Here is a 27433-nt window from a genome sequence, read left to right on the forward strand (position 1 = left end):
TCCGAGCGGGGTCTGGTGCCCTCTCCTGGGGTAGGCACTTAAAAGCACCCTGGCCACTGGTGCATTTTGTATTTGTAAACAAAAATCATCGCTGTATTTGTAAAAATCATCGTTGTGTTGGTAAAAAGTGTCCCGAAGTGCAGCGTCGTGGTGGGGCTGGTGGCCAAGACGTCCTGCCCTCCGTGCGCGGCTCGCCTCATCTTCCGTGGTCAATGGGAAGGCTCCGTGGTGCTCTCCCCTTTTAAAATAAATAAGTAATTAACAGGTTGTTGGGCCCGAGACCTGATTTAGTGTTGGTCAGGGCTGTGTCTCAATACATTTTAGAGGTCTGCCGTGTGACATAACTTACCAAAAGTAATGCAGGCAGGGCTGGGCTCGGGCAGGCTGTCCCATCCCCGCTGCGTTGGCAATTCCTTTCCTTTGCCCCCCGTCCCATGGAGCTGTTTGTTTTGCTGGGGAGGTTTTTGGGGTTCAGACAGGGCATTCCCTTCATCTGGGTCAAAGCATCCAGCTCCCCTCGGCTGCTCCTTGCTGAAAGTGGATCCCAAGGGTGTCCCCGTGGGCTGTGTGAGCGCTGGGCGGGCTGGGAAGGAGCTGGGCACGTCCTGGAGTGGCGCTGGGCACATCCTGCTGCAGGAGCACAGTGTGGTCCAGGGAGGGGACAGTGAAGATTGATGAGAAGGAAGAATTGTAATTAACTGGAAACTGTGCCTGTGTGTGTGTGTGTGTGTGTACACGCCTGCCGCAATGACAAACTGAGCGGAGTGCTTCATTTTTTAGAGGCTCCTTCCTTTTGTCATTTTTGCATCGATTGTCCACATTTCAAGAGAAAACGTTTGTGTGCTTTTTTTCCCCCTCTCCACTTCTGATTTACCTTTCTCTGGGCATGTTTGGGTAGGCAGCTTTTCAGTTTTGTGGCACGCTTTTGGGGGGTAAATGAATTCACCTGAAACTTCCCACCTACCTAGCTGTGTGGCTCCAGCTTGCGGCACAGGCAGCAGCCGCCATCCTGCAGGGAGGTCGTGGGCAGCGAAAGCTGCGGGGCCAGGGTTTGGCCCCTTCTTGGAGGGGATGGATGTGGGAAACCCTTTTGTGTTAGCAGGCAGGGCCATGGTTTTGAGAGCCTCCGACAGGAGCTGCCTGGAGAGCTCCCAGTTCTTATTTCCTCATTTGCTTTTATTTTATTTATTTATTTATTTATTTATTCTTTTTTTAATGACAGAAACATGCATTTAAAAAACACATGTGGGGCTGGCCAGCAAAGAGGCTCTCGGGAGGACAGAGCCTGCGGCTCCTGCGTCTCGCTTCCTTAGTTCTTGCTTGGCAGCTGAACTTCTTAATAGGAAAACTGCAGAAAATCTGCACCCTCCTGGCTGCTTTATGTCCCGTCACCCATGGAGGGGCTGTGGGGGTGCTGGTGGCCCTGCCACCCCCCGAGCAGCCTGGGGGAGCAATGGTGGGGCCACTCTGCAGGACGCCTGGAGCCCTGGGGTCTGTGCACCTGCACTTGGACACCCCAGCTGCCCAAATTACAGGGGCTCTGCAGCCCCGGCTGGGCTGTAAGGGGTGTTTATTAACGACAGGCTCTTTAATTATGCGTCCACGGGATGTGTTTGCGTTGGATCCTTGCCTCACTCCATCTAAATGAACGCCTGACTCGGAAACAGCAGCGCGCACCCTGCCCAGCGCGGGGCTGAGCCGGGATCTGTTTGAGGGGATTAGCGAGCTTGTAAATCTGCAAACAGGATTAGCGACGAGAGCACCTTTATTGAGACATCTGCCTGTCGCTGCGGGGCTGGTCCCAGCCATGGGACGTGGGCATTCGGGTGTTTTCCCAGTGCTGTCCTTCTGGTCCGGTTCCACCCTCGGGTGTCGGTGGCAAGGGGCCGCACCGGGGTGCTGCGGGTGTGCCGCTGGGTGCCAGCCCCGGGGGAAATCAGCAGCGGGGTTTGCGAGTCCTTCCAGAGCAGGTTGCTGTGCTTTGCAGATGTAAACCTCTAAAACAGGAGTCAAAATCTTGTGGTCTTTTTATTTTTGGCATGTTTTTTGGGAACCGAGCACGGCGTCAGGTCTTATATCCTAAAAAGCTCCTGCGCAGTGCTGCGCCGCAGGGAGCCCGGGCAGCCTGGGGGCTGCTAGCACAGCACTGCCCGTGCATCGCTGGTCGCAGGCGCCTCGGGGTCGTTGTTCCCATGTCGAAGGGACTCTTCCCTGATCGGTTGCAGTGATCAGGGTCTTTTTTCCCTCCCAGCGGCCGCAGGCAGATGGCAGCAGCGCCGGTGCTCTCGGCCCCGAGCATCCTGGCCCGGCTCCACGTGCTGGCAGCAGCGCCCTGACACGCTGCCGGCCCAGGGGAGGCTTTTGCAAGGCTCTGGGACCACCAGAGTCGTGGTGGCATCGGTCACAGCACTGCTCCATCCTGTGTGCTCATTTCTCCCTGCAAACCACGGGCAGAATGAATCCCGGTGTCCCCACCGTATGGGATGGATAAAAGCACTTCCCTGCCCGGTGCTGCGGTTCCTCACCGGACACCGCGCGCTGGGTCGGAGGAGCTGTGTCTGTTGTGGGCTGGCGCGGGTCCCCACCTCTCGTACTTTGACATCCTGCACGGTTCTGGGTAATAAGAAAATGCAATATTGCTGTCACCAGCTCTCCGAAGACATCCAGCCTGAGTAATTCAACATGTCAGAGCCATCCATCACCGCCACGCAGCCGGCAAACAAACGCAGGGCAGCTGCAGGGGCTGGGATGCGGGCTGGCAGCCCTCACCGCTGTTAGAGTGGGGCCTGGCCAAGCAGAACCTGATCCCCTTCCCCTCCTCGTCCTTCCCTGAGGGGTTTTGCTTTGGTTGCTGGTTTTGCAGCTCTGCTGGAGCCGTTCCTGCTGCCCCACCAGGACTTGCTGCTTGCTCCCTGCTGGCCCTGGCGTTTGCAGCAGGCACCAGCAGCTCCTGCGGTGGGGTGGGGAGGACACCGAGGTCCTGGGTCTGGTGGTCGGGGGGGGCATGGCTTTGGCAGGGGTCCCAGACCACAGCCAGAGGCATCAGCCCTGATCGCCGCTCTGTGCTGCATTAGCACGTTCCTGCTGCTTGCTGTCTTTCTAGGACCGTAATGAAAATACGCAGGTAACACCAGGTAATTAACAGCTAGGCTTTAGGGCCCTTCATCACACCTGGCAGTAAAACAGCAAACACCCGGCAGCATTTACAGCGGCGGGGATCACCACCGAGCCCTTCCTTGGCTGCCGGGCTTCTTGCTCCACCTTGATGCTTCTCACGGTGGGCACTGCCCGGCTCCGGGCATCCGAGAGCTGCTCCTGTGCCTTTCTGCACCCCTCTCCTTTCATCCAGGGGGAAAACCTGTGCTCAGCATCTGTCCCTGCCCCCGGGCACCGCTGGGAGCAGAGGGGACCGGGGCTGTCCCTGTGGGGCTGCAGAGGGGATGCTTGGCAGGGCTGCAGCCCGTGGACCTGGGTCAGATTTTCTCCCTGATGAGAATGTGCCGTATTGTTCTTACCATGCAGCCTTGCCCCTCAAAACCTTGGACTCTGTATCCTGAAGTGGGATCTTTGCTGTGATGAGGAGGTCTGAATAAGAGCAGGGGGTGGCTTACACTGAGGCTGTGAAGTCCCCGGACCTATGTGCAAGCGCTGAGTCCTCCTGGCTGCTTGCAGGAGGAAGGGAGCTGTTTCGGCTGCTTCCCTTCCTTCTCCTGCTGCCCTGAGGGTGCTGCATGGGGTCAGGGCACGGAGGGATAGGAGCACATCCCCCTGTGCGGGAGCTCCAGGCTGCCCCCGGGGCTCTGCCTGCCCACCCATCATCCTGGCGGTGAAGAATTTCCCAGGGCAGAAGGCAGCACTTTCATTTTCTGTCCTCCTGCCAAGAAATTGTGCTTCTGCCCAGAATAAAGGATTTTTAAAAAACACTAAAATATTTTAATGGCAGTTTAAAGGCCCACTGACAACCCCCAGAGACCTCTTTCCTCAAGACTTTGTTAGGATTGTAGGCTTTCTGCCAGTCCGTGCTGATTTTCAGATGCCTGCTCCTCCCTAGCAGCTGGGCGCTGGCACGGGGACGCAGGGGGTCCCTCAGTGTCCCCAGGTCCCTAACCCAGGGACCCTAACCAGGTCCCTAACCATGTCCCCAGCTCCCTCAGCAGGCAGACCTCGATCCTTGAGAGCCAGCCCAGTGCCTTGTGGAGCTTGTGCCAGATATTTATGGCGTTGGAGCCTGGCAGGCAGCGTAAGGATGTGTGCTGCTGGCTGTCCTGTGGCTGTTGGGGTGAGCTGATGCTGCAGGGAGGGGGAACAGCCCCCCACTCTGTGGTGGGGGCCCTAAAGGCACCGTTACTGGACCCCACAGGCACCAGCCCTGCGGAGGAGCTCGCTGCTTGCACTGCTGCACTCCCCCTGTCAGCACTGACCTGCTCTGCTCTGCTGCTTGCAGGTGGGATCGGGTTTGGACGCGCCAAAGGCAACTCGGGCTCGGAGGCAGACGATGAAACCCAGCTCACCTTCTACACCGAGCAGTACCGGAGCAGGAGGCGAAGCAAAGGTAAGAACGAAACAGCCACCCATGGCGTGGATGGGTGTAAGAGAGAAAAAAATAGCTGAGCACCGTGGCTCTGCCCTGGGGCGATGCCGTCTGCTGCCACGCGGCTGTGGGTGAGGGCCGTGCGAGCAGTCTGCATGGTGAGGGTATCCCAGCGCCTCTCCGCGATGCAGCAGGGTGCAGGATCTATCAGGATCCATCAGTAATGTTTCCCAGCGGTGTCGTTGAGGTGCTTAATATTTCTCTGATTGTTTCTGGCGTTGGTTATGTTAGATATGTCGGCAGCCCAAGCAGTGGCTCCTCAGCCCCTTTCCCACATCCCACTGCCAGGCCAGCGCTGGGGTGGCTCAGGGGCAGAGGTTTTTTTGGGTGCTGCTCTTCTGCCTGGGACCTGCAGCACCTGCCCGACGGAGAGTTCCCGTGCTCCCTCCCAACACAGAGGCAATTAAAAGGAACGAACCCAAAATGAGGGCCGGGGCAGGGATTTACAGACCAGAGTTTTGTGAGTTAGCAAAGCTGAGATATGGCACTGTTGGCTGCAGTTCGAAACCAGCGTCCGTGTTTCCTGCAGTGACACAATACCAAAGCGTTTTGTCCACTTCCCAGTCTTTTTGGAGGAGGACAGCACAAGCCTTGCTGCTGCTGCACTTGCAAAATTGCTGTCAGGAAATAACTCTGTTGGGAAGCGATTTAATAACTGCACGGGGGGCTGCTCCCTCCGTTGCTTTTCCATCCCGAGCCCAGCATCGGCAGCGAGCAGCGTGCTAGGTAGGTGCCTGCGCCCACCGCCGCAAGTGCAGCTCCGTTTGTTTCAGTGATTAGGCATTCAGATAAATGCTCACAATGTGTTTAATTTGAATGTGAAATTGCCTCCACACCTACGATCAGCTTGATGATTGCACACGGCAATAAACACACGTGTGCATGGCGTATGGCATTTGTTCCTGATGAATGTAAGGAATTCGGGTTTTATTTTTTCCCCCAGCGTGTTTTAGAAGCATGAGAAATTCCCACTGAGTTTAAAAGGAGCTTTTGATGAAAAGCAGGGAGAGAAATCAAGACTTAAGTTACTTGTTGCAGTATTAATATAGATGGATTAGGAGTTAAAAGACTTTTTGATGCCTGTTTTAGAAAACAAGGAAGAAATTGGTTGTGTGGCGAACTAAGAGTTGTTTTCTCAATGAGTTATCTGAACTCCTGGGCTGTGGGCGAGTCCATGGGTACCTTGGAAAAGTTGCTGAGGTTGGGGTTTGGGTTTGTTTTGTTGGCAGAGGGGAGGTGGTGCCCAAGCAAGGAGCAGGAAACTGTGTTTGAAGGAAAAACAAACACAGCTTTGCTTTCCTGGTGCCCTTATACCATCCCCATTAGGTCAAGTGCTCTGCCAGTGCCTTGAAACACGCTTGCACTGCGTACACCCAGCACAAAGATATTCTTACTGACATGAATGTTGGCTTTGGGTTGTTCGTTTATGCTTCTTGTATGCAAATGTAAAGGAACAGATAAATGGGAAGAATACATTTATTTTTCTTTGAAAGAGGAGTTGTTCACCTGGGAAGCTTTGATGACTGCCTTTGAGGGGAACTCAGGAGGCAGAGCTGGTTTTTAGATTTGTGTTAGGGCTTGAGCGATGCTGCAGAAAACACCTTTGTTTGTGTTCAGTAATGGGCAAACAAGGGAATTGTCTTGCATAAAGTCCCTATTGTATTTTCCCTCCCGTTTAGGTAAATTTTGCCATTGCAGCATCCTTGAAAGGAATTTTCCATTATCCTTTCATTGACTTCTCTATCCCTTGTGGAAGGAAAGCAATAGCTTAGTGGGAAGCCACAGTACCAAACTCATAATTACAAGTTCAGCAAAGATCCATAATTGGACAAGATCATAATTCTAATAGAGAAGGACGCATCGTCAGATGCAGTTAATTCTTACAATGATGTTCCCATATTGATTCTGCAATGGCTGCGTGACATTGCTGGTGCCGTGCGATAGTTATCAGGCCCAAGGAGAGAAATTCCTCGAGACTCCTCTCCTCAGCCCAGGTTTTGCAGGATTGAGCACAATTACTGATGCCGTCGAGTCATTGATCCCAGGTGATGTGATGGGAAGTTTCCACTTAGGTGTTGTGTGGGTTCACTTTGACTTTGTGCTGCGTCAAAGCAGGCTGGTTAAGTGGTTGCAGGCTTTATTTTTCTGCTATAGAAGAAAGGCTGCAGGTTTCATGAGGCCCACGGGTGTGCTTGACAAGGTAAATTAGCAGGATGTTCCCAGAGGTAAATACTGAGCGAGGGCGAGCTCACTGTGCTGTGATGGGTCTGGCTGCTCGGTTATCTCAGCACCAGCAGACGCTGACATCTGGTTTGCAGGATGGGAATGCACGGAGGAGTAACGCTGATGAGGCCAGCAGCAGAGGTAGGAACGTTGCTTGTCTGCAGCCCCCAGGATGATGCAGCGTGTGTCTTCCCAGCTTTAAGGGCTGTAGGATCCCCTACACCACCAATGTCTACCTCCTTTTAGAAACTCTCCGGAGAATTTAGTAGAGGAGTGTATGAAAGCAAAAGAGGACTTCTTGTGGAGCTTCGGTCCTTGTCTGCCTGTTGGGCAAACTCCCAAACGCCCTTTAGGAGCCTTTACGCAACCCCACACACAACAGGACGCTGCGCTTTCTCTCCTTCCAAACACCACCAAACAAAACCCTAAACCTAACACTAACTAGGACCCTAAAAACACATACGGCACCACTTTCTCCCATCAAAAAGTGCTCCCAACAGAAACCTTTGGGTACACCTGAACTCCCTTGGGGAGCGTTTACAACCCCCCCCCCCACATAACACGACTCTACACCTTCTCCCTTTCCAAGCAAACCTAACCCTAAGCCTAACCCTATCCCTAAACCTAACCCTAAACCTAACACTAATGGCAGGGCTAACCCTAACCCTAAACCTAACCCTAACCTGAACTGTAACCGAGCCCTAACCCTAACAATAAACCTATCCATAACCCTAACCATAGCTGTAACCCTAACACTAACTCTAATGGCGGAACTAACCCGAACCCTAACCCTAACCCGAACGCTAAATGAACCCTAACCCTAACCCCCACCCTAACCCTTACCCTAACCCTAACCCTTACCCTAATGACAAGTGTAACCCTCACACTATCCCTAACCCTAAAGCAACCCCACTCACAACAGAACTCTGTACTTTCTCTCTTTCCAAACAACCCTAAACGTAACCCAAGGCCTATCCCTAACCCTAATGGCAGAGATAACCTGAACCCTAACACTGACACTAACTGTAACACAAACCCTAAACGAACCCTAACCCTTACCCTAACCCCCATGCTAAACCTAACCCTAATCCCAACACTAACTGTAACCCTAACTCTAACGGCAGAACTAACCCTAAGAGTAGCCCTAACACTAACCTAACCCTAAAGGCTGAGCTACCCCTAACCCTATCCCTAACCCTAACACAAACTGTAATCCTAACTCTAAACCTAACCCTAACCAAACCATAACTGTTCTTTATTCCTTACCCTAACCACCACCCTAACCCAAACCGTAAACATAATCCTAACCCTAACCGAACCCAAATCCTAACCCCCAACCTAACCCTAACACTAACCCTAACACCCTAGCGTTCACTCACCTGAACGCTAACCCAAACCCTAACAGTAACCCTTACCCTAACCTTAACACAACCCCACACACAACAGGACTCTGTGCCTTCTCTCTCTCCAAACCCTAACATCCCTAACCTGAACTTTTGTTATGACCCTAACAGAATACATACGTTGCCAATTTCTCCCATCTTACCTTGCTCCCAACGGAAGCCTTTGGGTAGACCTGAACTCCCTTTGGGAGCATTTACACAACCCCACACACAACGGGACTCTGCGCTTTCTCTTGAAACCCTAACAACCCTAACCCCTAAACCCTAGATCCCCAACCCGTTCCTTACCCTTAACTTACCCAGAGCATGGATTTTTTGCTGCCAGTTGTCTCATTGCTCACGTAACGCGCTGTCCTGTCGTTCACTCCCATCAATCCTGTTTTCCCACTGACACCTCTAGCAGTCCTTCTCTACCTCCTTGTTCTCCTCTGCCACTCCTGACTTTTTAATTGCTTTGACACTCCCTGAAATCTTTTCCAAGAGAAGGAGAGAAAGCTCCTTCCCGACTTCCAGGCACCGTTTTCATCTGGGTTCTGCCTTCCTGTGCCCGTTACCTTCTCCCATCCCAATAACCTGCTTCCACCCCAGCAGACCCGCTGTGCACCCCAGGGATGGCAGCATGTGGTGTGGCGTGCCCTTGGGTTAGACCTCCACGAATGAGGCTCTCAGATCATTCCCCAGCACCGTGCTCTGGAATATCAGCACAAGTGAGCAGAGTCCCGTTAGGGGTCTTGGGTTGGTGTCAGCCACGTGCGCGTGCTTTTTGTGCCTGGATGGCTTGCAGAGTTTTCTGAGAGCTGTTCGAGAAATGAGAAGATGAGCTTTGATCTGCCTCTGTATTTGGTGTATAAAACAAGGCCTTTTATAAGGGAATATTAGTTATTCAGGGGCTGTTACATGTGAGGAAGTTTCACTTTGATCCTCTCCTGTCTCCAGAGGCAGCAGGCATTTATTATTTCACGGGGAACTAAACAAAAGTCAGAATAAAATTTGGGTGATTCTCTCCACGCGCACTGCACCCCCAGCCCCAGCAGGGATGAGCGGCGGTGTGGGCACCGTGTCACTGTGTCACCAGGCCCTCGGCGAGCCGCGTCCCTGCTCTGAGCTGCACCGGCTGCTGGACCACCTGCAGCCCTCACACATCACGGACGCCGTCAGGGATCAAATGGGAAAAAAAAGGTGATAATGCAAACATGTCATTTTTCATTGCTTACACTGGCCAGAGGGAATAATCAGCCTGTCCTGTGCCTCCTGCTGTTGGGCTGCGCTTAGTGTGTCCTCTCCCAGGGCTGGCCGTGCCCCAGCTCCTGCAGCTTTCCTGCTGCTTGTCCACCAGGAAGGAAACGCAGCCCTGCTGCCAGCACGGACAGACGGGGAAGACCCGATGGCTCCACACCTACCCAGCTGCTTCACTGTGCTGCTGCCTGCAGCACCCAGGAGGGGACAACCCCTGTGACACACCTCTGGGTAGCAGTGTGATGCACGTCCTTACCTTGAGGAGTGCTGGGGTGCACCCCCTGCCCCCCATCCCCCAGGACAGATGAGGATGCTGTGACTTCACATTCTTGGCTACCAAAGCTCTGTCGTCAGTGCCCCTTTTCCAGAGAGCAAACAAACGTAGTGTAGTGCTTTTTTTTTTTTTTTTTTTTTTTTTTTTATCAGCAAATAGCCGCCCCTGCACTGCTTTCCTTCAGTTTGATGCCTGTTCCTGCAGGGGAGCCCAGTTTGGGCTGCTCCGGCAGCTTTTTGGGGAAAGGGGCTGCCACGGGGAGCCAGTGACAAAGCATGGGCTGGGGAGCAGAGGGGTCTGTAATTAAAGCAGTCCCGGTGCCGTGGCAGCCTCAGGCTCTTTAACATCCCCAGACTGTGCTGGAGATAACGGCTTTTACATCTGTTCCCAGCGGCAGCGTGGGCCTCTTTATTTATTTATTTATTTTTTGATTGTATCTGATGCAGCCTCCGCGAGTAATTGAGTGTTTGAGAGTGAAAAATTATCTCCCCGGCTTGGCCCTTATCTTGACAGCAAAGCAGCACTTTTAATTTAATTTTGTTCAGAGCATGCGGGTAACAAATTTCGCTAATCGCTCCGCTGTCGCCCTCCGCATGGTAACAAGTCTCTTGTTCCATGGGAAGCACAACACAGACGCGGGGTGGGGGGGCGCGGGTTCACGGGTAGCGGAGGGGACGTGGTGCAGTGCTGCTGCTCTCCCCACCCGTGGTGAGATTCGTTCTTCCTGTTGCTTGAGCAGGGGGAGGAGGTGGAGAGCAGCGTCTGTCAGGGCTCTGCTGGGAAAGCTCGCTCCTGTTGGGGAAACTGAGGCATGGCCATGTCCCAACCCCGGGGAGCTCTTGCAGAGCAGAGATTTTTATTGTGCGTCTGTTCCAGAAGGAAGGGAGGGGAGGTAAAGTGTTTGTTTGCCTTTTTTTTTTTGCATGGCTGGCTTTGGAAATCCTAGCCCAATTGCCCTGTGGCGTGGCCGCAGGACAGCCGGGCTCTGCAGGCGGTGGCAAGGGCATGTGGAGAGCCAGCAGGGACGTGGGGCATTGCCCCACGGGCACCACAGCCCCTGGTTCATCTCACCCCAGCCTCCCCAGTCAGTCTGTCTGCCCAGCCCAGTGTTCGCTGAGAGCAATCCTCTCTGGGCTGTGACTTGGTGCGAGCTATTTTCTAGATAATGATTACTTTTCTTTTCCTGGAGGAAATATGTTTTCATTGTGCTGTATTGAAAATTGCTTTCCACCCTCCTTGAAATAAAGCCTTCCGCTCAGATTTGCCTTTGTACTTGTATAGTGTAAAACTGGGATTCATTTGGAGTTTAAAACAAAACAAAACAAAAAAAAAAAAACAGACTTTAATTCCGAGAGAAGTGTTTCCATTGATTTGCGTGCAAGAAAATTCCAGTGCAGGCAGTCTCTGGCTTTAAATATGTAACTGTTTCTTTAATGTGATTTTATCCCAACCAATTCCACACTGAGAACATGAAAGCAAAGCTGACTTCATTGATTTTAATTGTACATGCCCAGGGAAATTCAAGAAAAGCAACAACAGCAGGAGAGAAATGGCCCTGGTGGTGATGGTCCCCAAGGAGGCACCAACCTGTGCCACCTCTGCCTTCTCCATTGCTCCCCTCTCCTTCCCTGCCCTCATCCACGCTGTTTTTTGGGGCTTTCCCTTTCCCTCCACTCCCCTCATTCTCCCTTTTTCCTCCTCCTCCCTGTTGATTTGTGCTTGCGGCATCTCCCTCCAGGCTGCTAGATGTATGTTAGAGCAAGGGGGGATCCCCGCTGGAAGCTGGACGGATACAAACCGAATTCATCCCTTCGGTACCGGAGCATTAATGCTCCAGGAGCATGGCAGCAGCTGGGGGTGAGCGAGCACGGGGCACGCAGGCTGCTGTGCACATGGGGCTCGGCTGCCAGCCCCCACCCCACCACTGCCTTCCTTCTCCGCAGCCTCCTGTGCTGCAGCTCAGCTCACTGCTAATGGGCAATTCGTAAGCGTTAATAGCATTAATCTGATTCTGCACGCTCTTAGCAAGATCAAACCCTCCATAAATCCAGAACCATCTGATCTCCCCCATCTGCTGCACAACGTGGGCATCTCCTCCTCGTCTCCCCGTCGTGCCTCCTTGTGGTCTCAGGGCTTGGGGGGGTGCTCACCAGGCAGCCAGTGTCCCCAGCGTGGGGACCGAAGCTGCATGGTCAGGGCTTCTCCATCCTGCTGGCCCAGGAACAGGGACACCCTGAGGTGGAGGGGGAGCCCTGTGTGGCAGGAGGAAGGGGAGAGCAGTGCCTGGGACCTGGTGCGGGGCAGGGGTGGGGAGAAGGGTGGCGAGAGCAGAGTGTGGGACGCTCTGTGCCCATAGCAGCCTGCCACCACTGCCGCTTAGCTTGATTGGTATTTGATTTGATTTAACATGATCTCCCGCTTGTAAAACACCTTGAGATGTTTCCGTGTGTGAGGCTGTCCTGGAAACGCTGCTGTACCGTATTAATGAGCCTCTGCTGGAACATAAAGAAGCATCATTAGGAGCGGTGAACTCGCCTGGCGTGCAGAAAGCAGCGCAGAGCATGGGCACGCTGCGGCCTGGCCCTGATCGGGGGCTCCGCACCCCGGGGAGGCTGCAGCCAGGCCCCGCTGGCAGTGCTGGGGTGGCTGTGGTGGCTGTGGTGTGGTGTCCATGCTGCGGTGTGGTGTCTGTGGTGTGGGGTGTGGTGTGTGGTGTTGGTGCTGTGGTGTCTGTGGTGCTGTGGTGGCTGTGGTGTGGTGTCTGCGCTGTGGTGTGTGGGGTGTGGTGTTGGTGCTGTGGTGTCCACAGTGTGGTGGCTGTGGTGTGGTGTGTGGGGAGTGGTGTGGTGTCCATGCTGTGGTGTTGGTGTTGTGGTGTCCACAGCATGGTGTCTGTGGTGTGGTGTCCATGCTGTGGTGTGATGTCCGTGCTGTGGTGTCAGAGGTGTGGTGTCCATGCTGTGGTGTCTGTGGTGTTCATAGTGTGATGTCCATGCCATGGTGTCCATGCTGTGGTGTCCATGCCATGATGTTTGTGGTGTCCATGCTGTGGTGTCCATAGTGTGATGTCCGTGCCATGCTGTCCATGCTGTGGTGTCCGTGGTGTCGGTGCCGCGCTGTGGTGCCGGTGCTGGTGGCTGTGTGTTGCTAAGCAGTCCCACCTCTTGCTGTGCCGCTGCTTTGGTTTCCATATCCCTGTCTTTCTCGGGTGATAGAAATGCATTTTAATATCCGAGTAGCCTCGAAACATGCTGTATTATGCTATTATCTCCGGGGGGTGGGGAAGATTGTGAAGCACTTGGCGTTTAACGCCTACATATGGCTAACACTATGGGCTGTGTGCTGATAAAGATGGGGTAATTAAAGTTTATTTTTTTTTATAGACTAATCTCCCAAGCATGTATTTATGAGCCTGATTTAGAAACATCATATTACCGAGAGCACAGGATATTCGTGTTGCTTGTAAATCCATACGTGTTCTGAACTTACCTTTCTTTTTTTCTCCTTTCTCGAATTTAAGCAGCACTGCCAATAGCAAAAAGAAATGAGCCTGGAGTTTTGTTGGTGCGTCTCTCCCACCCCTGTCCTTTAGGTGGGCAAGGGAAAATATACAAAGCCTCAAGTAATTAACTGCATAAGTAAATTATATTTCCAAGGAGACACGGTGCATTTGGAGGGTCTGTTTGCAGCGTGTTTACACTGGTGGCTCTGAAATTATCTTCATCTTGCAGCAGGTGCAAAATCTTTGGGGGAATTCGGTGCTCTGCAAGCTGGTTCTGAGCTGGCTGCGGAAGGACTCGCACGCTCTCTGTGAGGCTGGAGCTGGGCTAACTGGCACCAGTGCTTAATGGGGAAAAAAGTCCCAGGTGGAGAGGTGGAAGGAGCCAGAGGCCATCAACCACTGCCCTAGCTGCTCCAACACTCGGGTCAGAGGCTTTAAGTGAGGTTTAGATTCCTGAACTCCTCCCGTCTTCCAGTCTTAATTAAGCTGTGGTTAATGGGGCTGGTAGAAGAAAGCTTCTCAAGTATGATTCTGCCCTACACCAGAGCATTTGCCTTTTCTTTCTCCTCCTCTCTCCGATGTTCTTGCAGCCCGGGGCTCAAGGGGAGCTCATTTCTCCCCGTTCAAGAAGAAGTTAGTTCTTCTTCTTGTCCATCCTCCTGCTGCATCCCCCCGGGCACAGGCAGCGCTGGGGTGTCAGGGCTCACAGAGGTGCCTCCCCTGTTGCTTTCCCTGCAAGTTAGGCTAAAACCAAGACTGAGCATTAGAGCACCCTCATGCTCTGCTGAAAGCATCCAAAGCACAGCAGAGACCTCTTTAATTAAAAGCAGGCTGAGAGCATCTCAACATAGCAAGGATTTGCTAGTGCAGAAGAATCTGGGGAGCAAGCTTGGTCTCAGCTGTGCCTGGACATACTGTGGGCCTTTCTTTTTGGACCGCAGAATACCTGAGCCAAGACTTAGCTTGTGTGCTGGGGATCTCATGGGCTGTTGAGTCCTAGCCTCTGCCTGGAAAGGTCTTGCATTTCTTCCCTGTAGCTAAAGAAGTTCAGTGGAACTGAGTTTTAAAATCTGCACATTAAACATTTTCCTGGAAGCCCAGAGACTACAAAAGGAGGAGGGAAAGTGCCCAGGCACAGCTCCTCCTGAATTACTGAGCCGGTTTGGCTCCCACCCCCGGGACAAGGAAGGAATTATTCATTGTGTTTCACATCTTGAACAGGAGCACGTAGCCCTGGTGAACCTGTTGAGGTTTGTTTAGTTAGCATTGTGTTGTTAAGAATACAGCTGTGTTTTCAGAGGGCTGGCACTCAGCTTTTTATCTCCAGATGGGTGTTCAAACACTTCTACTGGAGTGTCAGTGGTCGGAGGGGCAGGCGAGGGGATGGAAATCGAGAAATGTACCTCTGTTTAAAGAGGGAGGAAAGGATCTGCTTTCCTAATAGCCTGCCTTCAAGCCTGGCAGGGAACTGTTTGTAAGCAATAAAGAGCTGAGCTGGAAACAGAATTTCTGCTCGAGCAGAATTCCCCTGGATTTGGTTCAGTTGGTGACAGCCAACTCCAGGCAGTTCTAGAGGTCAGCAATTAGCAGTGTGGTGGAAACAAGCAGGAAGGGGAAGGCAGAGAAGCGGGGAAGGCAGTTAGAGGAGACTTGCAGCACGTTGTCCCTGCCCTTGGGCAGCCAAGCTCCAACTCATTGAGCTGTAAGGGGCTTTTTGCTGTTTCAGGCCCCTGTGCACCTTTCCTCTTAGTCACAGAGAGAAGTGACGGGGAGGAGATGGGGATGGGAGCCCCCAGACCCTAATCCCAGCTCGGCTTCTGATGCAGGGTGGTGAAGGCTGCTGTCGTACCTGTGATTCAGGCTCTTTGTAAAAAGGGGATAATGCTTGCCTAACTCATAAGGGATTTGTGATATAATGTTTGCAAAGCACTTTAAGACCCTGGATTGAAAGGTGATTTATAATGGTAAAATCCAGTGTTCTCTGCTCTATTGTGTACTTGACTGTGTCCAATTATCTCAATGGCAGCTTTTCTCCATCTTTTTTTCTTTTCTTTTCTTTTCTCTTTTTGCATTAGTTTAGCAATGCCAACCAAAAGAAGGGTTTGTGGCAGGCACAGCATGCCCTGCAAGAGGATGAGTTTGGAGGTGCTAACTTACGCTAATGTTAGCTAATGATAGGAATAGACTGGAAAGGAAAAGGGGGCATGGCAAGGTGGAGGGCACAGGAGATGGGTGATAAAGCTGTGAAAGAGAGGTGGGAAGGCTGTTTAGATGATGCACGCATAAGGAAAGTGAAAGATGCTTCATAAATAATCATTTTGCATACTCCTGTTGGTCGCAGATGGGGTGTTTCCCAGCAGATCAGCCACTTCTCTTGTCCTGCAAATGTCAGGAGGAGCACCCACGGTGCAGGCTCCATCCTTCTGCAGGGGAGGCTTTGATGGGGCACGCTGCTGGCCTGGAAAATGCAGGTTGTGCCTCGGGCCCAGCCTGGACACCAGTTCCCTGCTCTGACACCCGCATCTCTAAGTGGGTTTGATGAAATTATCGGGTGAAACACGCGAGTGCTAACTTGCTAGATGCATTTCCCGTTCAATTTTTAAGCAGATGCTTTTTAAATCTCTCTTTGCTGATGAAATAATGATGGCAGAGAGCAAGGAGGGGGGAGCTGGATCAAGTGCCAAAAATAAAGACGTGTCCTTGCCTGAATCCTCGGCAGGCACACGGACAGGTCTGCCAGCAGCTGGGACATTTTGGCTGCACTGTAACAGCCTGTGCAGCAGCTGGGTGTAGTGCTGGTCCCTGCCCTCTCATTGGCATTTCTGTGTTCCCCAAATAGTTTTCAGGAGTTGCAGAGCTGGAGGGCGAGGTGTCTGTTGCAATCCTGGTACATGATGCTGATGGAGGAGCCAGGCTGGGGAGAACAACGTGCAGCTCCCGGGCCTCGGGGTGCTGGGACTGCCCCTGCATGGGCCGTAGGGACTCACAGATGGGGTAGCAGAGGCCAGGGGATGGTTTCTCCTGGTTCTCTCCATCATCAGAGGGTGGCTCATGCTTGCTCCTGGCCTGCACTGAACAAGAGCATCTGCATCTCATGGGGCAGCCAGGTCTTTCCCAAACATTTCTTCATTGCCCACTCTCACATCCTTTCCCCTCGTCGTCTGGGGTTGGTCTGTCCCCCTACACTGCAGATGACCTGATTCAGCCATCCTAATGCCACTGGTGAGTTTGTGACTCTAGACCTGCTGATGTCTGAGTTATTTTTTGGCTTTTACTTGAATTCCCTGCAACTACCTGAAAGGGTGTTTCAGCAAGGAAAGTGTTGGTCTCTTTTCTCAGGTGACAAGTGACAGCATATAAGGAAACAGCCTGAAGTTGCAGCAGGGGAGGTTTAGGTTGTATATCAGAATTTCTTCGTGGAGAGGGTGGTCAAGCACCGGAATGCGCTGCCCAGGGACATGGTGAAGTCCCCATCCTGGGAGGTATTCAAGGGATGTTTTGAATGAGGGTTAGTGAGTGGACTCCGTAGGTCAGGCTTGGTGATCGTGGAGGTCTTTTCCAGCTGTCATGTTAAGAGGTGTAGCTGATTAACCATTATGGGTCTGGTTGGATTCAGTCACAGGTTCACCAATAACGTATTTACCAATATGGGTCCGGTCAGATTGAGGGTACCGAACCATCACAGTCACGGATTCACCAACAACGTAGCACGCCCTCACTCTAGTTGTGTTCAATGAGAACTATCAGGGCTAGGAACAATGCAATTAAGTCACTGCTCGTCTTAAGACACTGCTTGTCACCAGCCTCCACTTGGACACAGAGCCATTGACCACCCTGGGTGTGGCCATTGAGCCAATTCCTTATCCATCAGATGGTCCCTTCTTCAAATCCATATGTTTCCAATTTAGAGATTAGGATGTGATGTGAGACCGTGTCAAAGGCCTTAAAGAAGTCCAGGTAGATGACATCAGTCTTCCCTTGGTGACTGATGCAGTTACTCCATCACAGAAAGCCAACAGATGGGTCAGGCATGATTTGAGCTTGGCGAAGCTGTGCTGGTTGTCCCAGATCACCTCCTTGTCCTGCATGTGCCTTAACATTGCCTCCAGGAGGATTCGTTCCGTGATCGTGCCAGGTACAGAGGTGAGGCTCACTGGTCTGTAGTTCCCAGGTCTTCCTTTCTACATTTTTTAAAAATAGCAGAGACGTTTCCCTTTTTCCAGTCACTCGGGACTTCGCCTGACTGCCACGATTTTTCAAATATGATGGAGAGTGGCTTGGTGGCTACATCAGCCAATTCCCTCAGGACCCTGGGGTGCATGTCGTCAGGATCCATAGACCCGTAGTTAAGTAGCGTCAGGAGGTTATGAAGTTCCTCTTCGCTTACAGTGGGGGGACTCTGCTCCCCCAGCCCCTACCCAGAGGTTCGGGGACACGAGAGAAGCCTGACCACTAGTGAAGACCGAGGCAAAGAAGTTGTTAAGTACTTCTGCCTTCTCCACGTGTGTCATTACCAGTTCTCCATCTTGATTTGTCAGAGGCGCTACGCTCTCCCTAGTGTTTCTTTTGTGGCCAGTGTACCTGTAGAGCCCCTTCTTGTTATTCTTTGCCTCCCTCACCAAGTTTAGTTCTGTCAGTGCCTTGGCTTTCCTGATCCCATCCCTGCACATCCAGACAACGTCTTTGTGCTCTTCCTAGGGCACATGGCCCCGTTTCCACTAATTGTGCATTTCCTTCTTTTGGCTGAGTTTGAGCAGCAGGACCTTATTCAACCATGCCAGTTTCCTACCTTCCCTTCTTGATTTATTGCATATGGGAAAGAGAGCTCTTGTGCTCCAAGGAAAACATCCTTAAAGAGATCCAGCTCTGATCAGATCCTCTGTCCCTAAGGACTTTGTCCTATGGGATCTTAGCCACTAATTATTTGAGCAGCTGGAAGCTGGCTCTTCTGAAGTTCAGGGTCTTTGCTCTCAGCCAGGCCCGTATCCCTTGAGATCACAAACTCAACCAGGGCATGGTCACTGTAACCGAGGCTTCCCCCAGTTTTAACTTTGCTAACAAGTTCTTCCACATTGGTGAGCACCAGGTCCAGTAACACTTCTCCTCTGGTTGGTTTGTCTAATGTCTGGACAGGGAAGTTGTCCTCTATGGACACCAGGAGGCTCCTGGGTTGCTTACTGCCTGCCACGTGGCTTTCCCAGCAGACGTCCAGGTGGTTGAAATCCCTCGGGAGGATGAGAGCCTGTGAGCATGATGCTTCCTGTAGTCAGAACAAGGATTGATCCCTTCAGCATCTTTCCAAGACATAAAGTCCTTTTTGGTGCTTCCTAGTCACCTTGTCGCATCCTTAGTTGTCCCTATTCTATGATTTTATAATTCCATTTGCTTAAAAATAAATAAGAAAGAAAGAAAGAAGGAAAGAAAGAAAGAGAGAAAAATGAAAAAGAAAGAAAGGAAAAAGAAAGAATAAAACATGAGGTGCCAAACAAGGCTGTCTGTGAGTGCAGGTCTGCACAGAGCAGCAGGGGAGGAGCAGGACGATGGGATGTCCCAGCTGATGGCTACTCCGTGCAGACATCCCCTACCCTACGTGTCCAGCACATGGCCATGGAGCTGGGGACAGGAGACCCACGTCCCGTCCAGGTGCTGGCTTCAGAAGCCCCTCTTAGCGTTGGAAAGTGTTGAGTTGGCACTTGGAACAAAATCTTTTGTGAGCTGCTTTTTTTGAAGGTACCGTAAGCTTCTGTGACTGCCAAAAAGAAACTTCTCTTGTAATCTCTGCTGCCTGTAAGAAGCGGCTGGCTCTGTAGGTCGCTTTGTTGTTCATCATAGTCCCTGCGTGATGACTGAATCTTTATACATATTTGTATAAATAATTAATGCTCAGCAATGCTATATAAAATTTGTAGACATAGATTTCTCCTGGTGTTAAGCAAGAGTAAATGATGCCATGGTACCGGCAGCCCTTGGATTTGGCTTGATTGTTTTTGTGACTTGCTAAAATTTGCCACATAAACCTCGGCTGCTGAACACTGCCTGGGGCTTGGCTGCAGGAGCCTGCAGGACCATGAGCAAACCGTGCTGGGAAGAATAGGGTGTGAAGGATCCAGGAACTCTGGTCTTCACGGGGCAGGGGGAAGCAGAGCAAGCTGGGGGGGCCTTTCGGGGTGGGGGTGCCGAGGCGGGTCCCTCCCGCAGCACCCACCACTCTCTTTGCCTTCCAGGTTCGATGAAAAGCCCCATCAACAAGACAGCCCTGACCCTCATTGCGGTCAGCTCCTGCATTCTTGCCATGGTGTGCGGCTCCCAGCTCTCCTGCCCGCTGACTGTAAAGGTGACACTTCATGTACCCGAGCACTTCATCGCCGATGGTAAGACCCCATGGGCATCAGATCCCCTTCACCCCGCAGCAGCCGCTCTCTTTATAGCTTACCTAAAGCCTCCCTGAGTCAGCACCTTAGCAGGCATCTCTAGAGGACCACACCATGGGGGTAAACTTTCCTCTTCTCGATTGCACCTTTGTTGTTATCACTGAACACATCTGATGGATATTCCTGTTCTCATCGGGACTCACTGATGAGCCCCGGGAGCCTGCTTATGCATGCTCCTGTCCTGCAGCAGCTGATCCGTTTGTCCCAGCCCCTTGCAGCAGTGCAGAGTGAAATTGGTAGCATTTGAGCACAGGCAGAGATGCTTTGAAAAATTAGACAAGGGCTGCTGTCACTATTTATTGCTTTCTCCGACTGGGCTCCTTGCATTTGTTGTGTTTCACTGACCTTTTCTTTATAATGTGCAGTGAGCGTCAAGTGCAAGTTTTCAGTAACACGAGGGCAAATTTCATTTTCTTCCAGCCGATGGGAACCATTATTCAGTCAGTTCCAATTCCTCAGCTCCCGTGCTCGCCTGACTGCTCGGGGCGTGCTGAGGGTACACCTTCTCCCTGCCAGGACTGTGGTGCTCCCAGCCCGGTGCTGGTTCCCGTCCACCCATTGGGGTTGGGATGCAGCGTGTCCCCTGGGGGGGTGAATGTAGTGGGGAGAGTTAGATGCTTAATGAGGTGCAGCAGTGTGGAAGAGCAGGGCTTAAAGCATCCCCCCATGACACAGAGGGATTCCCCGGTCTGTTTTAAATGGTTTTCAGCCTTGATGAGAGTGGGTTCTTCAGTCCCAGCACAGAGCCTCACCACGCACGTGTGTCTGCACCCGTAATGATGCTTTTGGGATGGGTGCTGCGTGCGGCCAGCGGGCTGGTGCCCTGTGCTGGTGGGAAGGCTGCTGCTGCTCTGCCCCCTGAGGAAGCTTCTTAGCTGCTGGCTCTGGAAATTGCAGTCCAATCTCAGGGGCTGGAGGCTGCCTTAATGGCTAAAACTTGGTTATTAAGAAAAAGAGGAGGAGAGTGTCTGCTTTGTGTCCTCAGATTGGGGGAACGGAGTGTTAGAGGAGTGCAGAGCTGAAAAAGGGCATAACTTGAAATAAGGGACTTGGCTACGCCTTGACCTGCTTCTGAAAGGCATTAAGTACTGCCCGGGCTGCACATAAATATTCTGTAGTTTCACAGATTTTTATTCTGAACAATCAGAGAACAGAAACTCATTTTGCTTTGGGGAAATGAGGCTGCCCCAGTATCAGCTCGTGACCCTTGGGGCACTGGCCAGGTTATCGCATAGGCTGGGAGGGACGCGCTGTCCCCTGCCCAAAACCAGTCTCAAGAAGAGAGGGAGAGCACAGGAGCCGTGCTGAAGGCCAGGGGGAAGGCAGTGGTGGAAATAGGCTCCAGCATCCTGCAGAGCCTCTGGCCCACAGAAAGCTTGTGTCCTCAAAAACTAAAATAAAACAAAACGTAATGCGACTCCGTAGAGATAAAGTGGAAAGATGAGTCCGTGCTTTTCACCAGGAAGGGGGTGGCAATGCAAATTATGCAAATACGGAGAACACTCGAATGGAAATGACAATGAAATACCAATAAAATAGATTAATATCGTTGAAACTGGGGGAAATGGGATGATCTCCAGTTCCAACTTAATGACTTCTTTAAAGAGAAAGTGGCAAGAGGACTGGTAAAAACGGTTTGGCAAAGAATTAAAATGAGCTTTGTAATGAAACTGTAAAATATAATTACAAACTGCAAAAACTTTTTAAATATTTTTATGGGAAACAGTCAAATTCTTCATACAGAAGCAGCAAAGACATTTTGCAGTGGCTATCAGTTTTACTGAAATCTCATCGTTTTATGTGATGGCGGAGTCCATTGCCGGGGAAGAGGAAAGCTCTTAAAGTTGTCCCTTCTAGTTGATTAACAGCAAATCCCAAGGCAGCACCAAACTGGCAGCAAAATGCTAGGAAACGTTTAAAGGCAACACTGAACTGAGCTGGGCTTGGAAATCTTTATGGCACCCAGGAAAGCATCGCTGGCCGTGTTTGGGGAGGTGACGTGTAGCTTGTGACCCGGAGTATGATGGCAAAGGGGGACCTGCTCCTGACTTATTGGGTTCATTTCCAGCTCTTAATGCTGCTTTTTGCCAAATATCAGGGCTGGGAGGTGGGAGGGAGTGGTGGGGATGCTGGCTTGGTTATTGCCACGTGAGCGGAGCGGTGGCAGAGATGATTACGTTGGCCCAGATGGGGCTGGGAGCTTTGATCCGTCTTACAGCAGCTGCTCGCACGGCACCCAACGTCTCATTAATGTTGCCGTGCACTTCACCAGTCTGCATCCTTAAGCTGCTCTCCTTTGTATGTCGCGTGAGGATAAGGCAGGCTGTGCAAGCGGGCGGGGAAGGTGCATTCGTGGGAGATGCTCCCGCACAAGAGGAGGGTGCCCTCCAATTCCCGTTTGATGCGCAGGATTGCAACAGATGCCAGTAGCCAAGGAAAATCTTAAAACAGAGAAGCTACCAACACCTCTGCAGGAAAAGCCAAACAAAGGCAGAGGCTGAAAGCAATCCCTCTGCTGTCAGATGAAGACTCATCTGTGAAGGAAATAGATGTGAGCCAGCTCTGGTGCGCCAGGATCCTAAAGCAAGTTGGGGAAAAGAAGGGGGGAGAAGCCCCACCAAACGTCTCCAGCCCCAGGGGAGAGCAGCTTCCCCCCTGCAACAAGCAGTGGTGCTGGAAAACAAAGCTTCTGAGCCTGTTAGAGTTGGAGGATTAGGAGAGAACAGAGGAAGGGCTGGGACAAGAAGCCAACTGGGGTGGGAGAGCAGATTACCACCAGCAGTATTAATAACCAGCCCGTCTCTGTTGCCCTTGTTTCCCTCTCTTGGTTCATTTTCTTCCTTGTGTTCATTTGATGGGTTCTCCCCCCGTTTCGCTCCCCTCTGAACAATTACTGACTGTTTTGCACAGCTGCTCTTCCTTCATTTCCCCGGGAGCCACCTGCACAGGAGCCTGGCACGAGCTGCGCTGCTCTGTGCTGCCCCGGCTGCCAGGGGGAGGCTGGGGGTCTCCCCTGTGACAAACACATCTGTACCCGTAAATCCTCTCTTGTGCTGCTCTGCAAGGAGCCTCCTTTGCTGCACGGGTCTTGTGGGGTTGGCATGGGGCTGAGGAAGGCACTGGCTTTGTCCCTGCCCTCGGTGCCGCAGGGGGTTGCATTACACCGGGAGGGCAGGGAGGCCTCCAGCTCCTTTCTGGTTCCTCCCCAAATGGCTCGAGCAGCCTCTGCTCCCTTCTGCCACTGCCCCAGGGCACAGAAATTGTGTCAGGAGCTCGCCTGCACCCAGCAGCAGGCATCATGCCCGTTTCAGAGCAGGCTTGAATTTATAGGAAGGCTTGTGGTGGCTTTTATGAGGACTTGGAAATGCAAAGCATTATTTAGAGGAACATTTAGCAGCATCAAAGGGGGGAAAAGGAAAAGAGAGTCCCTCCATCTGAGCAATAAAACCCCTTATGAATATGTTAGCCACTCAGCTCTGCGCATTCAGGAGGGTTTTTCTCTTGTAAGTAATCACTCAAAAAGTAGAGAGAGAGCAATGGGAGCTGCTTGCAGGGAAAGCAGGGCTGGAGAAAGATACCCTAGAGGACTTAGCCTGGAGTATGTCCTTGCTGCACAACAGTTTGAAATATAGTATCAATTAAAGCTTCCCATTTTTATAGCCTGCAAAGAGGTTATATATGGTGTTGGTGGATGTTTGTATCGGGATACTTTAGTGGGAGAGGTAGGCGAGGTCCTCCATGGCGTGCAGAAGGAAGGAAAAGCTACGTTTAACCAGGGGCTTGTAGGGCTTCGTTTTATAAGTGGAAATAAAGTAAAGGACATAAACCAGGCTTCTGGTGCTTCAGAGGCATCTCTGGGCATTTGCAGCCTTCTTTCTGCCTCTTTGGAGATGTGTGCCAGGGAAAACGCGGTGCTGCCTCTGTCGGGGACAGCTCAGAGCTTGGGTCAGGCTGGTTTCTGAAAAGCAGTGAGCAGAGGCACGGCCTGAGCAGCTGGGATGCTCGCAGAGGGCTTCGCTCAGAGCACCGGTGTTCCTGCAGCTGCAGCCCAGCTGCAGGTGTGGGGGCATCCCGCGGGATGAGCACTGGCTCCTCCGGCCAGCCCTGCAAGCGAGGTGGAAGGAAAACAAACCAAGCATCCCCGGGAACAGCCCCCACGGGTGGCTGAAGCTTCCTGGCAGCCGTGTAAAGCGAGCCAGTGCTTTGGCGTGAGGGGCTGGCAAGGGGGCAGAGCTGCAGGAAGCTGAGCTTTTGGGGCATTTTTCCCAAGCTTCATGCATCTGCATCTGCCCACCTGAGTGATGATGGTGTGCGATTGTCACACAGCTGATCAGTAATTGTTTCATCTGAAGATTATTTGTTTCCTTCCCCCTACGACTGTTTCCTCCAAGACGCCGGTGGAATTGGATGCTGCTATTAGCAGCTTCTGCTAATTCTCCCCAAAGATTGGCTGAGCTCTGTAGACTGGGATTGTTGGACTCGCAACAACTTCTCATTTTGGTTTTAATTAAATTTGTTGCTTTAAATTGTTTGCTTTTGACATCTCCTGCTCAATGTTGTGCAGCCCTCAGAGGTGACCAGGCATTAGTTTGGCTCCTCAGGCGCTGTCTCACGTGTGCTGGGCACGTGCTGCGCATGCGCTTGCATAGAAATAAGCAGCAAGGAGAGATGCAGGCGGATGGGAGCGGCCCAGTGCTGGGCTCTGTTGTACAGCAAAGGAAAAGCTGGAGATGCTCATTGATTTACAAATGAAGCATCCCTGCTTGGCACCAGAAGGATGGAGGAAGGGCTTGGGTCTCAAAGATTTCCATCCCTCAGAGCTTTCCCCTATGGCAGCCAGGCTCCAGAGCTACCCAACCATTCCCAGCCACATCAACCCCCCTGAGATCAGCAGAAAGAAAAGGGCTGGCTTGAAACTGGGCTTTTTCTGTTTCTCAGCCTGGAGTTGCTCTGCTGCAGTAATGCCCATTTACTGCATGGAGATGCGGTCAGTGCTTCGGCACTGGGTCTGGCTGCCCCAAACACAGCATGTACTTGGCCAGGTGGCTGTGCCGGGGGCAGCTCTGCAGATTGCATTTAATTTCATCAGCTCTTAATCACTGGGTCATTTCCATGCCTGCCTTACAACTCCTGCCTGCTCCTGCGCCTGCTTGGCTGGCAAGAAAATGCGAGCAAATGGCTGCAGCATCACCAGACATGAACTCTAAATATTAACATCAATTTATAAACTGTGTCAGCGTGGATCAAAGGGATTCCAAGGCAGTTTTATGGCTTGAACACTCTTTGCATGAGGAACTAATAAGATTCTGGAGACTGAAGTACATCATGTTTTTATCGTGCCTGTGACAGGCTTGTGATCCCGCGCTTGCCTTGTCCTGGTGCCGGGGCAGTTCCGCGTGCAAGGGAAGGAAAATTCCTCTTCCTCAGCCCCTTGTGGGATTTATTGGAGCAAACTGGGGGACTGGTGGTGATGTTTGGATGGTGTCAGCCAGGGCCTGCTTGGAGCTGGGGGTTGTGGCATCCTGAGAGGGGCGGGATGAATCCAGCACTGGGGAGGTGGCATTGCCCAGAGCCTGCTGAGCTTGCACCAGCACCGCTCATCCTCTGATTTGGGAGGGACGGTGAGGGCAGAGTGCAATAAGGCAGGGTGTATTTGGCCAGCTAGCCTGCTCCCCTCCATAGGAAGGAGAGATGAAAACCCGGGCATCGGTATTTGCAGGATGAGACCCTGCCTGTCTCAGCAGGGTGTTGGTGGGTCAGTCCTAGGAAGCTGGCTTAGGCCACACTTACTTTCAAGCAACAGTTCATGGGATACCTGCAGCAGCAATAAGCAGCAATGCAAAGAGGATCTGCTGAGGATGCATCGCCAAGAGCATGCCAATTCACTTGCTAATTCTCCCAAGTGGTGTGATGAGCAGCTGGTGGCTCACCTTGGTCCTGCGGCACATCGATTTTGCGTGTGCTGTGTCCTGGTTGTGTTTCTGCAGCCCTGGGGGGAACGTTTGGTCTTGGTGCTGGCTGAAAATTCTCTTATATTAACACACACTTCATGTTCTTTAAAGCTTATCGTAGCTCATCCATCAGATACTTAGCGGAGGGATCAGATTTAGGGTAGATTTCCCCAAACTCTTGTCCAATATCTAGAGTGTCGCTGCAGAAGAGCCCCAGGCTGGAACGAGGGAGTTTGGAGACAGAGAGCATTAAAGAGAAGCTTTGCTTCAGGAATCTGATTTGTCTCAGCCATTGCTAGCCCAGATGCCTACTAAGGACCTGAGTGTGCTGGTACTGGCACCTGGGCAGTTCTGGTGCCCGATAACACCGTGGAGCAGACAGAGAAGCCCCGTACTTCAAGGGCTTGGTGCTGGAGGCTTCAGCGCAGCTCTTACAGAGGTGAAGCCACGGCACGTTTGCATGTGGGTGTTTTGGTTCCACTCAGGTCTGGGGAAGGGTGCCCAAGTGATCACTTGCTGTACAAAATGAAATACATGCGTTCTTTGACAGAAGTTCATCCCTGGTGAAATCTGGACTGATTTCCAAGAAAATCCAAAGAAAGAATCTGTCAAAATTACCGAGCAAGTGTGATTTAACAATTAAAATGTAACCCCGCTCCTCCCACAGGAAAGATGCTTCTAGTCTTAGATGTAATTACATACAGATTTGTATCGCTAATTTGCTTCTGCTGTGCCAGGGTGAAAAACGTGAGGATTGACAGCGTTTGTAATGCATGGGAAGCTCCGGATTCGCACATCTGCAGGTTGGGGAGCGCTGGCGCCAGCAGCCCACGGCCGTGCACAGAGTTCAGGTGATGAAAATACCTCCTGGAGCCAAGCCCTGTGTGTGGTATGAGCTGCATTTTCAGCTTGGCTGATAGAAAAAAATATAAATGGAAAAGAGAGACGTATGTATAGACCTTTGTGCTTTTAAAAGCTTACTAAACTTTCTGTTTAGGTGTTTATCTTGTTCAAGAGAAAAAACTGTTTGAAAAGCGAAAAGGAAATGGCTACTGTGGATTTGAACCCACTGTGATGCTATTCCTGGTTTCAGTTTAGGAGAAGAAATTAAGAAATTCATTTGGCAGAATTGAAATCATTCCAAAATTATCCAAAACGGAAATAGCTACTGTGGATTTGAACCCACTGTGATACTATTCCTGGTTTCAGTTTAGCAGAAATTAATAATTTCATGTGGCAGAATGGAAATTACTCCAAAATTGCCCAGCTTTGTGCTAAGCAGGGGAGGGGTGGTAGAGCTGGGCCCTGCGTTAGCCTGTGGATGAAACCCCGCACCAAGCCCTGTTGCCCTGCTTAGCTCAAGGTGTCTGTGTCCTGGGAGCTGAGCATCTGTCTGTCTTTTCCTCTGAATTTCCCCAAAGAGATTTAAGAAGCAAAATTTCTTATTCCCCAGTACAAGGATAGGAGCGTGAGAGCTGATCAATGGGAAGAGCTGGTAGGGGAGGAGTTATCTCTTTGGGAAATGTTCTTTCAAGTTTTACAAGAAAAAGAAAGTCTCTAAAGAAATTGAATTATTCTTTGTACTTATAGAATGGAGCAAGAGGATAATCCTTCCTGTGGTCTTTAAAAAAATAAGTAAATCTTTAACAGGATTACAATTGTGAGATAGTGCAGGGATGGGTACATGAATAACAACCTGTCGCCTGACCTCCCATATCTTTCAAACAAAAAATACTAATTTTAGATAAAAGGGAGTTTCGTTGTCCAAGATATAGCAAGCTGACCAAAGAAGACAAAAAGAGAGGAGGGAGGAAGAAACAGA

The 27433-nt window shown here is 51.5% G+C and overlaps 1 protein-coding gene across 1 annotated transcript in view; it reads left to right on the forward strand.

The window, feature by feature from the left end:
• ASTN2 (astrotactin 2) overlaps positions 1 to 27433 on the forward strand; it is a 315069-nt gene that overhangs the window by 97518 nt on the left and 190118 nt on the right. Inside the window, exon 5 of the mRNA XM_032200243.1 lies at positions 4445 to 4552. Coding sequence (XP_032056134.1) covers positions 4445 to 4552 — 108 coding nt within the window. The remainder of the gene's footprint in view (positions 1 to 4444; positions 4553 to 27433) is intronic.

This window comes from Aythya fuligula, chromosome 19, assembly GCF_009819795.1.
Source record: "Aythya fuligula isolate bAytFul2 chromosome 19, bAytFul2.pri, whole genome shotgun sequence".
NCBI classification, from domain to species: Eukaryota; Metazoa; Chordata; class Aves; order Anseriformes; family Anatidae; genus Aythya; species Aythya fuligula.